The sequence below is a fragment of the Pyxicephalus adspersus genome, chromosome 2, assembly GCF_032062135.1.
Source record: "Pyxicephalus adspersus chromosome 2, UCB_Pads_2.0, whole genome shotgun sequence".
NCBI classification, from domain to species: Eukaryota; Metazoa; Chordata; class Amphibia; order Anura; family Pyxicephalidae; genus Pyxicephalus; species Pyxicephalus adspersus.
In genome coordinates, this window is record NC_092859.1 from 27,408,974 (window position 1) to 27,422,743 (window position 13,770).

A 13,770-nucleotide genomic window follows, 5' to 3' on the forward strand; every position below is an offset into this window, starting at 1 on the left:
GAATTGACTGGGTTAATGATTTCAAGATTCAATGTCCACACCCAGCACTCAGGTGACAGTACTGGTTTCTGTAATAACCTTTGCTTATTCCGAAAGAAAACGTTCGACAAAAGAAAACCAGAACAAAAAATGGATTCTCTTAGTGACACAGCTGAAGAACTCAGAGCAATCATGGAGTACCTGGCTTCAGTAAGAGGGAAAACTGAAAAGAGAATCCAGGTTCTGTGGGAACATAAGAAAAAAGTTCAAGATAAAGCTGCCGATGAAGCAGATAGAACCTCTGCCCTTTTTAGTGACATCAGGAGACAGCTGGAAGAGCTGGAGGAGAGAGTTTTGGGTGATATCTCCAGACAGAAAGAGAAGCTTTTACTCTCCATCTCCGATATGGTCCAGCAGCTGGAAATAAAGAATGATGAGCTGTCGATGAAGATACAAGAAATTGAAGAGCTGTGTAATGTAAATGATCAATCATCAGCCTTGCAGGATCATAAGTGGAAGGTGGAAAAAATCCTGGAAGCTGGGGATGACCTTGTTGATCTGGATAGGGGCCAGATCTTGGTGACTTTACATCTAGGGCTAGCAGATATCATAACTGCTGCCAAAATACAACTGTGTGCTTCAGAGTTGACATTGGATGTGAGAACTGCAGCTCAAGATGTCGCCATGTTGGGTGACTTGAAAACTGCACAGACTGCAGAAATAGATCAACATCGACTGGAATCTCCACAGAGATTTAGGAGATCTCTAGTTCTAAGTGAAGAAAGCTTTTCCTCTGGAAGACACTTTTGGGAAATGGAGATCAGTACCTATGGAGTGTGGTATGTAGGGGTGTGCTATGCCAGCATGGAGAAGGAAGGGCCCAAGTCTTGGCTTGGTAATAATGACAAATCCTGGTGTATGTGCTTGTTTTATAAAGATTACACAGCAATGCACGATTCACAGACAATTGAGCTACCTCTGAAGTCCTCATCACTGAAATTATTAGGAATTTATTTAGACTAAGATGCTGGGCAGCTGTCCTTTTACGAGTTGGGTAACCCAATCAGACACATCTACACTTTTACGGCCACCTTCACCAAACCACTTCATGCTGCCTTTGCTCTTTGTCGTAATTCTTGGGTGAAAATCAGAAATTAGGATACCTAATATACCTTATATGACCAAAAGTATGAGCACTGCCCTCCAAATTACATTCAGCATTTATATGCACAAAGACATAATTGAAGACATGATTTGACAAGTTTGGTGTAGAGGAACTGAAGAGGCCTGGAGTAGGAATTGATAAACCCAAACCTTTCTGAATGATAATAATGAACCAGTTTTTTAGACAATGTAGCCAATTGCAGATTACAATCTTTTGATTGTATTTATCAGATTATGTTTTGTGCTGGCTGTAAGATCTGATTCAATGACTTTGAACCCACTAAATGCTTCCTATCACTCTGCAAAAAAACACACAAAAAATGGATGGAGTTTTGATTTTAAAATCCCAACATGTTCTAAATTTAATTGTACTGGTTTAAATTTAGAGAAAGAATTCAAGTAACGTCCTTGCTTACCCACAAGGTGATAATTGCTGAATAGGATAATTACTGTAGAGATGTTTTAATAATTTACTGGGGGGGCATTTATTCCTAGATATCCCTGATCTTTCAGCAAACCAGCCAAGTGCTCTCTCTGAAGGGGAGCTGGAAGAGAATTTATAGTCTCATGAAAGTTTTGACTTTCTCTGCAAGATAAAACTTAAATACCCAGATGACTTGACAGTAGATCAGAGCACAGGCTACAAAAGTACCTAATGTAAAGTGGAACTGTTATGTTGCTTAGTATGGGCAAAGTATTGGTTCATGTAAAGACACAAAATAAATAAAACAAAGAATAACTTTCATTGCTCATAGTGCTTTTAATTTCACAGGCGCAAGGCACAGAATATCCCTCAAAAGCAAAATAAAGGATTTAATTTCATATCCTATCAACGTCATTGTGGATAGTCAAAGTCAGGTTCATTCCTGTTACAAAAAAGTATTCATTCACAGAAGGGGGGCTTGCTTTAAAGTATTATAAATTCCTCATGGAACATTGACACACACATGCAATTTAAAGAAAACGTAGGCTATTTTGCCCAAAAGCCCCTCGCAACATACACAAAAATAATGTAAACAGAAATTTAACTGCATAAAGAAAAGTAGGCAAACAGAACTTAACTATTATCTTTTTTAAGTGCTTTATCAAATGTCAGCATTCACATAGTTGTTAAAACTGCTGAAAAACACGTCAGGGAACAAACATCAAAAAATACAAATGAATTCTTTATAACCATTTCATCATGGTAACAGTGTTCTTGGGCCTTTTATATAAACCAAGTGGTAGAATTTTTTATTTTAGGGACCATTCACATATGTCAGTATACACTTTTTGACGGCGCTAGTTTACATGGTGTATGGTGAGATGACTAGTGTTAAAAGGTCTATTGATGACAACATGGAACAGATGACTGTTGTCAACATGTAAAATCCAGCCTAAATTAAACCAGCTCATCTGCGGTCCAAAAGGCACACCTAAGGTATCAGGTACAAGGTTGTATTTAGAGAAATCTGCATCCCTTCGAACAAACATTTCCCTTTCCCAAGTTATGTCTTACTGTAGCAACAGGAAATGTAGAAGCCTGATTGATGAGTACAATAAAGTGTCAACAGTATATACTTAAATTTCTGTTGCTCCTTCACTGCTCTGTTAAACTGCCAGGAGCAAAGAAAACAACGAATACTTCTGGATATGAAGATTATCTGATAGGGCTGGTGCCAGATAACTGGAGTGGGAAGAGAGTCCTTAGCACTGTGCAGGTGCTGACAAGAGCTTCAGTTCTATGCTCTTGTTAACAGAAGAATAGCAGGGTAAGTATAATACAACTTATGTTCAGATCATTTTTTTCAGCCTGACAGGGTGACGTTTATACTGACAGTATCACCTTCTGTTACATTAGGAGTTAAAAGCTCTGCTTTATGACTCAATTGTGCCTAATATAACAATCAGCTTTGTCTCTAGCAACAGTTTGAAATACTTTGTTGTTGGTTTAAACAAAAATTTAACACAAGGCTTACGTGTTATGGAAAAGGTTTACATTTCTTTGATCTCTGCTGTCTGGTATCTGGCTACACACTATGATTTCTTGCTGAACCCTACACAATGTCCTGTAGTGATGTAGGGATTGGAGAAAGGAACCAGAGATCGTAGAGGACCAGGTACCTGACAGTCTAAAGGACTTTAAGAGTATATTGGGAGCAGCGGGATAATAAACTTTTAATAAATATACTTTTTTAAATTAGTGAGTCACTTTTATCATTGCTAATAGCTGCAATAACAAGTCTTCTTTCCGACACTTTTTGTAATGAAAGCACAAAACAAATGTGTAGAATCAAACTATATTCTAAGGGTGTACATCCATTTTTTCTTTAAACCTTGAGCAAATATAAAAGCTGCAAATGGAGAACCAGTGTTTTTCTGTTCAGTGTTCATCCTCCTAGGAGCAATCTGTATGCTTTCAGAGGTCTGCTGTGTTCCCTAATGAATGACAAGAAAACCACTGCCCCGTTTCAACAGAACTGTAACAGCTCTCTATCAACTCTTTTTTATTGAAAGCTTTGGGACACTGGGGTCATAAATTTAACACTGGACAATCCACAGCTAAAAATTTGTCTCTAGTGACCTGCCTTAGCCACATATAACAATCTTAAGGGGGACCCATCAGCATAAAAATACAAGAGCTGCCATTATAAATGTATGAAGAACTTATAGATTCTTTTCCTCACTTCTTCATGTACTGATTCAGAACAAGCAAATTAAGGTCTTTACACTTGATATGTACATGATTGTTCTATTCTACCAGTGCATGGGATATATAATTTAGTATTTCACAACTAAATTAATGCAGAATGAGGATGTGTGTGAGCCCCAGAACCTAATTAAACAATGCTGAACTGATAGGACAGCTCGCTTTCTTGCATGCATGTCATGGAACAACATCACTTCCCCCTGCAGACAGAGCATCTGGCAGTGGGGACAGTATGAGACAAAGAAAACAATCTCTTAATCTAATGGTGGCTCCACCATTTTTTTTGGATAGAAAGCAACAGAAATCTAGACTAGACATAGGTCCTGCAAGCCTATGGTTGGTTACTTTTTAGGTCCTGATTAAGTCAGATTCAGGATGACAGCTCTTTAATTTTCATACAAATCAGAAATGGAAGCTGCTATACCCATGACAGGCTCCTCCGAACACTAATTGAAATGGAGAATTGGACATTCAAATCTGCAGGATAAACCAGACTCTCTTCAACCACTTCATTATTGAACACAATTTCTGGTGTACAGGGCTTAATCGGTTAAAGAAAAAAAATTGCTGTGAATAAACTGAAGATTCATAACCGGGAGGTTCCACCAGGGAAAGGAAGTCCTCAAAATTTTGCATTAGTTATTTGTCTTTGTACAGTCCAGTATTCTTGTTGTGCTCAGCCCTTGATCACGGCAATAGGGCGCAGCTTAATGGCTTTTTTGCTGATCCCCGCATCGTGACACGTGTTCACTACATCTGTGACATTTTTGTATGATTCAGGAGCCTACAAGGATAAAAAAAAATTATACTAATTGAAAAAAAGCTTCACAAAAAAATTAAATGTCTTGAAAAGAAAACTATGTAACTACGTACAACAAAGGTGATCAGAAGTATATGTAGTACAAGGGAGAGTACAGAGATGAAACCAATGATACTTTGGTGGGTGGTATAGTCAAATCTCTACTGTGATAAAACAATAATCAGAAATCTGCCTATTCTCATTGAGATCAACATTAGAACACATCAAGGTCTTACGGTTGGTGTTGTTTCCAAGGCAGTCACAGCCTGGGTAGACAAGCCTGTCCCCTAGCAGCATACTGCAAACAGAAGCCTTTGTTCTCTGTGTGAAAGCAGCTTTCTTTGCATCAATGTGACATTCACCAAATATTTACTGCAGGCCAGTCTTTCGAATGTATATGTCTTAAATTACAGGAAATAATCACCTAAAAATATTTAGTAAATGTCACATTTACAGCTTTATAAATATGTCCCTAAAAGTATGCATTTATCTGAACATCCCAAAAACAAAAGAACATTAAATTTTTCTGAACTGCTAAAACATTGTGCGCTTTACCTCCTCCATGACCAACTTTGGTGAGGCCACTCGTATAGCAATACCCATGTCTGCCAACTTGTCAAGTACATCCTGGAAGTCCAAATTACGTCTTGACTTGGCTCTGGAGAGTGCTCTTCCCTGCAGGAGAAAGGACAGGTCTCATCAACTTGGTGGCCATTGGCTGCATTTATCCAGTTCTATGTATAAGATAAAAAACTTACAGCTCCATGGCAGGTGGTACCAAATGTCTCTGTCATCCCTTGCTCAGTTCCAGTTAGGACATAGCTGCAGGTCCCCATTGTGCCACCGATCAGTACAGGCTGGCCAGTCAACTGGGATGAAAAGGAGTACATTAACATGTTTTTTAAAGTGCACAAATATAATGTACACTGTTTGTGTACAAAAAGCCCTCCAAACTGTCATATACCGCTTTATGATTGGCTCACTAATTTTCTTAAAAATTTATCTAAAATACAAAGTAAAATTTAGGCATCCCATGCAAAAGTGTTTTTATTTTTGTTGAGATAAGGTAAGACTTTTCCACTAAAAGGATGCAAACACTTTAGTTTTTCTCATTAGAACAAGATTTTCTCTGGTGGTTTTAATGAATGTAGAAGTATGTTAAAAAAACAAGGTAAAACAAACAGCAAATTCTTCAGAACAGAAGATAGACATTTGTTTAAATCCTTCCAATGTGTATAGATCAACCGAGTGGGATTGTTTTTATTCTCAATAAATGTGGTGTTACACTGCAAATAAAAGTGCTGCAGGCAAAAAGTAATGCTTGATATTCGCTTACCCATGACTGACACTTACTAGATCAAAAGAATAGCAAATTCAGCTGATCTATGTTTTTAGATGTTTTATAAGGAGGTTATTAAGTCTTTTCACCTGATAATCCACAGCAATCAGCGGGTGATGGGGTGGGAAGGCTCTTGTTGATCCCTTCCTATGTACCAAGAGGGTCATTTCCTTCCCATCCACAACGTGCTGCTCCACCTTGGCAATATTGTGAGAGACGTCATAGATAACGTGCATGTCCAGGTCATCAGGAGTTGTATTGAACACTTTGGCAAAGGCCTATGAGAGACAGAACAGGTTCTTTACTTGTTGACCATGACTAAGGCAGCTTGTAGTGCTACAAAAAAAGGCACAAAAGGAAGTGCCTCTGATTAACCAATAAATCTGCTCTAAGGACTACAAAATAGGAAGATCGAAAAAAAGAACAGGAGAGTTACCTCAACAAAAATGGTAGGCACAACTAACCTATTTAGCACCTAAAATTATGTTTGATGCACCTAGCAGTTAACCCTAAGGGGGTTTGGGAGCTCTACTGTACATAGGAGCTTACTAACTAAGCTTAACATGGAGAAGGTTTCCAACATTTACACATAATCATCCTTCGCTGATAATCATATAAAACTATGACTAAAGGTCAGCATTTATCAGTCTGTGTCTTACCAACCCATACCTGTCTTGTGAGGAAGGTCATAGATGAGCGGTTCACCCAGGCGTAGTTGCCAGCAGCGGCCATGCCTTTTAGATAATCTTGGCCTTCCTGAGAGGAAATTCTGGCACAGGCCAGCTGCCGATCGTTTACTACGATCTTATCCCTCTTCATGGCTTTCTCCATAGCAACCAAGGCATCTGCACAGCAAATAAAGGAATAGATGGCTCATAGGAATAATAAAGAAGGTAAAAATAATTCAGCAAACCACATTTTGGTTAATTTTTCAGGCCCAACTTATGTTCTGAAAAGCTTACTTTATTGGCTTTATACCGGTCAAGGCTTGTATTTTACAGCATATCATTTATATTATGATACGGTTTGATAACAAATAGTCTTCCTTTTGAAGATGAAGGATAAGGTTCCCTTTGTGTATCAGTTTTTGATGAAGTTTGAAACTGTTAAAAGCCCTGACAGGTTCTAATTGATATCTGTGTAACAAGATTTATTATTTGTCATTGGAGAAAAAAATAAAATAAAAATCCAAATTTTTGAGTTGGCACCAGAGAAGGAATAGAGTAAAAATCTTTTAATTTAGACACTTTAAAGTGTCAAGTTTCTAAAGGGGGGGGATTTCTTCTCAATTTCTAGTGTGCCTACAGTAATCTTCCAAACGGGGCACATATGGCATATAAAAAATGTAAAAGAACTAAAATGTAAACAAAATGTTTTTTGCAATGGGGATATTTGAAAATAGAATTCAGGAAAGATAATAACTATTCATGCAATTCAATTATCTGGTAAGATTTTTTTACATTTAAGTGAACAGTCCTGTGACCAAGCAATTCTTGCAAAAAAGCATGATCAGGGCCCTGACCCCGAATGCAGATAAGCAGTAAATTTCAGTCAGTAAAATTCCCAAAGCCATTTTATACACACTGGTACAAACAGGTTTTGAAAGTAGCAGCTTCTATAGCTACTGTACTTATAACTCATGTCTATTATTTTACAAAATTGCCAGCAAGCGCAATGGAAGTAGTGGCAACAGGGCAAGACATCATACAATCGATGTGTACTTCAATGCACCACCACTAACCCTACATATTCTGCAAATATTATTACTTGGCACATTTATAAAAGTATCCCCTAAAATAATATACACAAACACATACCGGTGGCCACTTGGTGCCCAAGGCCTCGACTACCACTGTGGATCATTACACACACCTGACCCTTGTGGTCAATGCCCATTTTCCTTGCAGCATATTCATCGTAGATTTCATCTACGACCTGTATCTCTGCATAGTGATTGCCAGCCCCCAAAGTTCCTAGCTGCAAGGATGACAAAGAAGACAGGACATACAGGTTGAAACATGAACTTCTGTAAAAATACTGCAACTGAACTGAAATGAGAAAAATAGCAAATTAATCATTATTAACTCATTGCTACAAAATGAATAGAGGATATTTAGAAAAAAAAAGAGAAAAACAGTAGTTCTGCACTCTTTTTCTGAGTATGCAGAGTGCTCAGAGGGAAAATTTTCTTAGGCAATCTAGGGTTGAACTACTTCCTCGAGAAGCAATGGACACTTTTCTAAAAAAAAGTCCCAACCATTTAAAATTAAAACCCCTCATATAAATCTTCTCAGCAAATGCTGGCATTACAGCTTCACTAACCATTCAGCAACATGTAAACCTGTAAATATTTTCATTTACCTGGGGCAGGCCTCGTTTCTTAGCTTTGGAAGACACCTTGCTGGGGTCAGCCTGCAGCATTCTGCCATACTCTTCACAGTGCTCCTTATCCTCAGCCCAAGCATAACCTTCTCTTAGAGACCAGTCAACACCCATCTCCAGAGCCTCTTCTAGGTCCCTAGAAACAGAACACAGATACACCGATATTGGTTAAACTGAATGGAACAGGACATGAAGAGTAAAAAGAAAGTGATGACATTTTACAAATTACAAGGAAGTTTAAAGCAGTCAACCCACCATTAAGCCCAGATAGCAACAGTTGTTATTCAAAAGAATTCTCAACTACTATATCTAAAACCGCTAGTGACGTACTCACAGTGGGGGGTAAAGAAGCTTATGGAAGGAAAAGAGATAAAGAACAACCCCAGAAATCTGTAAGGGTAAAGCAGTCCAATGAGAAGAAAACAGTATATAGTATTTTTACTGCTGTCTTTGTAGTGTTTTAAGGGCTTGGGTGGCAAAATTTGCCAAACAGAATCTTTTGATCACATATATGTAATACAGATTATTTATTTTGCCCTAAAATACAGCACAGAGCTACTGGATACAATTAGACTTTTAAGGTGTCCTAGGGCAATGAAAACAAACAACCTGGCCTGAAAACATTTAGTCAGAGAAATGTAAGACAAGACATAGAAAAGATAAAAAAGACAGAAGCTACAGAGGGTTAGTACAAGAAAAAAAACTGGTGTACAGCCCTGAGGTCAGAAATGAAACATTTATCTGCAGATTATCACACAGGTATTTTACTTTGTGACCATTTTTTCTCAGTGTGTCTGAATTGTGTCCACACATACTTGGCGCTCATAGGAATGACACCCTTTGATCCCACACCGACGGGAATGTGGTCAAACATAGACTGGGCCAGCTGCTCCTTCACAGGTTGTACATCGCCCTCATCTAGGTTGGTGCGAAGCAAACGTACTCCACAGTTAATGTCGAATCCGACACCTCCTGCATTGGATAAAAGAGTTATAGGTCAAAATAAGAGAACTGTCCACTACTTTATTAGTACTTTAACAGTGTCACTTTATTACTATACAATGCTTTATTTTATAAGCTGAATAATGCTAACTAATGGCAGATCAATACGTATTAGAGGTTGATGTAGAGTGTATAGACAACTTTATAGAGACCATTATTGCGACTTTAAGTTGATAACCAAATCTCTGTAGGGTTTTACTGGATAGTAGTAATGGTTTGTTTAGGGGTAAAGAAAATCCCCAAGGGCGGTAAAGGCTTCATCAAAAGTTCCCACAGGAGATGGGGAGGAAACGGTTAATAGTGGTAGTGTCAGAAATGAAATATTAGTGGTTCCTACGAATATTTCCTTGCTGACACTAATGGTCTCTATCCATCGCCTGAAGAAGCCTACTGGTGAAACGCGTCAGGTATGAGACAATTGCCATCCTGACTCTCTCAGTACTCATATTTAGGCGGCTTATGTTTAGCACTAAAGGCATTTCCCCTCGTCAGTTTCTAGGGGGAAGCCTTTTTCACCATATGTACCTACTATTGAATTGTACTTATTGTATACTCACGTACTTATTGGCATTCTTACTGCTATGCCAAATATAAAAATGATTTCTGCCAGCATAAACCCAATCTTTTTTCTTCCTTTCTGTTTATGTACTTTCCTTATCAATTAACAAAATATTGTTCTCAATAGAAATACTACAAGTGATTTTGGCATTTACTTGCAGAAAAAAGGTTATTAAGGTATTAAAATGCAAATGGTCAATTCACAAATTCAGAACAATCCGCTATACAGAGATAAACTACAGATCATGTCCTCATTACTACAGACCTGGAGAAACAACAGCATCCGGGTTGTTCATATCAAAAGCAGCCATGTTCCCAATGGCAAACCCATAGCCGGAGTGGACATCAGGAAGACCAATAGATCTCTGAAGCAAAATAAAAAAAAAACATTTACAAGTACTGTGTATACCAGGATTTTATTTGTAACAACAAGAAAAACATTTTGGAATTTTTAAGTCTACCTCGTGTATACAATAATTAATGTTTTCATTGCAATACTCAACTTCTCTCCAGGACTGTCCAACACGGACACTTCACTTACCCACTACAATTATACACATTCTCATTCAACCCTCTTCCTGTAAGCCGAGATGTCAAGGACCTACCCTCCTCTTAGGACTGACTCACTTTACTGCTCCATTGGTGAGGACCTCCCACTGCTGAAGCCAGGGAATAAATGAAAAGACCACGACTGATGGAATCACACTTGGAATTAAACTATTCAAAAGCACTGAATCGGACATGATGGAGAATCTTTCATGTCATTCAATAGCAATATTTAAGGCTCTACATCAGGGAATGTTTCAGTGAATCCCAAATTCACTGCTTTATAGACAGACCCCAAAGGGTATCTAAACCCAAGACCACTTATTAAACTGCAAATGATTAATCCTTGGATGTGCTGGTTGCATTGTTTTTTTCCAGAATTGTTTTTTCCAGGCAATCCTACCAGTAACACACTTTCTATCCTCAGGTGAGTATGCTCACTCCCATTACTGTTACCTCTCTTCTCCATAACCTGGGAGGGAGTAATTACTAATTTGCAGGGGGGGAGAACTGGTAAATTTTGCTTACAGAAAATAAACAAAAGAAATCCACTGTTAGTTTTTTCATACATATTTTTAGTTTTTTAGTGTATGTGGCAGTGGAGGAGGAGGAATACAATTTGAAAATTAAAAAGGTATTTTAGGAGATTAATAACTTTTATCAATCTTGGGCATTTCTGGGTTGGTCAGGTTTTTTTTTCACCTGTAGCTCGAAATCAATTAAAAAAAAAATAAACGCAAAACAAAATACTTACATGTACAATTCCTGGAAGGGCTGCCACATTGCCAATCTGCTTCATTGCGGGTAGGAAACCTCCAGCTCCTAAACAAATAAAAAATAATGTAATACAGTAACATTATACAATTCATGTAATAAAGTAAAAGCCCATTAAAAACATTATAAATACGGCTGATGCAATTCATATTAATTAGAAAATAAGAGAGAAGAAACGTTCCCATATAGACCGAAGAGGAAAACTCTGACTATGTTATACTATTGTTGTTATTAAACTATATAAAGCACTAACACACGTATATGTACAAATGCAGCGCTGTACATTAAATTAAATAGGGGTTGCAAATGACAGACAGATACAAACAATGATACAGGAGGAGGACAGGACCCTGCCCAAAAGAGCTTACAATCCAAGCTTGGTATACATATTTTAAACACCAGACATACCTCCCCCTCGACAGGCATTTCTCAGTTCCTCAAACATCAGCTTCTCCAGAGGATCATTGACGTAGAAAATTCCCTCCACCTGATTGCAGCAAGGAAAAAAACATGTAGGAATGAGTGAAAGGCAAACAAGAAAATGGCTGCATTAAATGTATATGGAATATGGCTCTGCACTTTAGAGCAGATACTCCCTAGTCTGTGGTAAGGTCTGACACAAACCTAGCAGATGGACAGGTTGGCATGGAAGACAAGTTTTAGAAGAAGATATGAGGAAAACAAGGTCATTGCGCTCTATTCCCCATACCACCCTTCTTACCAGGGTCCCTGAAAATACCCCATAAGTTCATGTACAGTAGAGAACATGACCTCCTCTTCATTCTTCTACAGGGTTGCCCGAGTATCCAAAGCCCGGGAGCTGTCACATGTGGGCAGAACCCATAGCAAGCTCCATCACAAGCACGGTGGGTGAACAAGTTGGTGGTGGCGTTAAAGCAGATATAAACTTCATAAAAATTTTTTAAAAGACTCGGCTGGCAGGCTTTTTTGACAAAAGACTATGAAGTCTCTTCTGCTTGTCAGGACTTTTATCAGCTGAGTACACAGACTTGGCATGAAGCTGTGCCATAATAAAGTAGCTCCCACATGTATGCATGGGAGCCTCATCATTCTAACTTGGCGGAAAACTTCTAACTTCAAAATCTGGCAGGGAAGTGGGTCAAAAAATATTTGCATGTTTTGGACAAAATATGAATTTATTTCTGCTTTAAAGTAGACCTAAATTGAAATTTTTACTTTACATAAAGGGGTAGACAAAAAAAAGGGGTTAAGCCTCTTAAAGAGGAAGTAAACCCGAAAACACCCAAAGACTGATACTGGGACGAAGTGGGCATCTTCTGTTTCTCCAAGTTCTTCTTCCTACGTCCCCTGACACAGGCATGATATTGGGAGACATAGATGGTAAAAAAAAAACTTGCCAATCTCACTAGGCAAGTGTGAGATCGGCAATTTCTTTGCCTTTTGACGAAATGGCTCCTTCTGCGTGCATGCACAGAAGGAACAGCCATGAGCCTCCCAAGATGCGTGAAGTAGGTATCCCGGGAGGCTTTGCGCTCCCATTCATTCTCGATCGCCTTGGAGGGCTGGTTGCAGTTAAAAAAACACAAACAGAAATTTTACCTTACATAAAAGGGTTGTCTACCCTTTTATGTAAAGTGAAAATTCTGAGTTTAGGTACGCTTTAATGGGAGCGCAGAGCCTCTGGGGATACCCATGTCACATCCCAGGAGTCTTCTGGCTGATCTCAGGCATGCGCAGAAGGAGCTTTGTCTTCAATGGTGGGAAATAAAAATCCATGCACAGTGATTGGCATTTACGGAAGGCTACGTCACCTGATCTCGGACCTGTGCATTGTGAGATCAGGTGATATAGCCAAAAGAAGGAAGAAGATGGAGATGCCTGGCGTTTTCCCTGCTCCCAGACGAAGACGAATAACAGGGCGATCCAGGAAACCTCCAGAGGGATCTGCAGAAGTAAAGATGAGCAAGTTTTTTTTTTAGTTTAGTTCTGCTTTAATCACCAGCAGGATGTACAAGGGGATAACCAGGGTGCCTAACACTTTTACTCCAATTCCAGCACCCTATTACCCCCTAAGACCATGACAATACCCCCTGGGTTTGGTGGAACATGTGACCTCCTGTCCTTCCCACAATGCAATGCACAGCATCTAAACAGCTATTGGCCAGACATGAAGGTGGGGGTACGCCTTAGTTATGACAAGAACACATATGGGTTCTGTATGGTGAATATTGTTCTGAATAGACAGATCCACTTTAGATATTACCACTGTGAGATATATGAACTCTCCATGATGGGGACTCCCTATCCCATTACACCTTTCTCTGTGCTGCCATGTGTGGCCCAGCAGCTGGCTAGGCAATGCAGAGGCTTTATTTACAAAGAATAAGGAAATTATTATGGGGACCTGCATGTTGGGGACGAATCCCTTGCGGATCCTCCAACAATTCTTGTGGATCTTGTCCAGAAACTGCAACTCGTCATTGTAGCTACGACTCATGGTGACAGCTCGTCTCAACACACTGCCAGCCGGCACCGGAATCACTACTTCACTTCCGC

At 39.0% G+C, this 13,770-nt stretch overlaps 2 protein-coding genes across 2 annotated transcripts; one reads left to right on the plus strand and one right to left on the minus strand.

Moving 5' to 3' along the window:
• The first annotated feature begins 112 nt into the window (after positions 1-112).
• On the plus strand, positions 113-1,771 carry LOC140323253 (uncharacterized). The gene is given in 1 exon segment (XM_072400164.1): positions 113-1,771. A coding segment is annotated over 1 exon segment (1,008 nt). The 5' UTR covers positions 113-129; the 3' UTR covers positions 1,138-1,771.
• Positions 1,772-1,883: 112 nt separating this feature from the next.
• On the minus strand, positions 1,884-13,765 carry RTCB (RNA 2',3'-cyclic phosphate and 5'-OH ligase). Its single transcript, XM_072400161.1, has 12 exons — positions 13,619-13,765; positions 11,641-11,719; positions 11,213-11,280; positions 10,178-10,277; positions 9,168-9,324; positions 8,332-8,488; positions 7,788-7,947; positions 6,640-6,815; positions 6,060-6,248; positions 5,390-5,500; positions 5,187-5,306; positions 1,884-4,616 (listed from the first exon to the last, which is right to left on the minus strand). The coding sequence occupies exons 1-12, from the start codon at positions 13,709-13,711 to the stop codon at positions 4,509-4,511; spliced, it is 1,518 nt and encodes a 505-aa protein (XP_072256262.1). The 5' UTR covers positions 13,712-13,765; the 3' UTR covers positions 1,884-4,508.
• Positions 13,766-13,770: the final 5 nt, after the last annotated feature.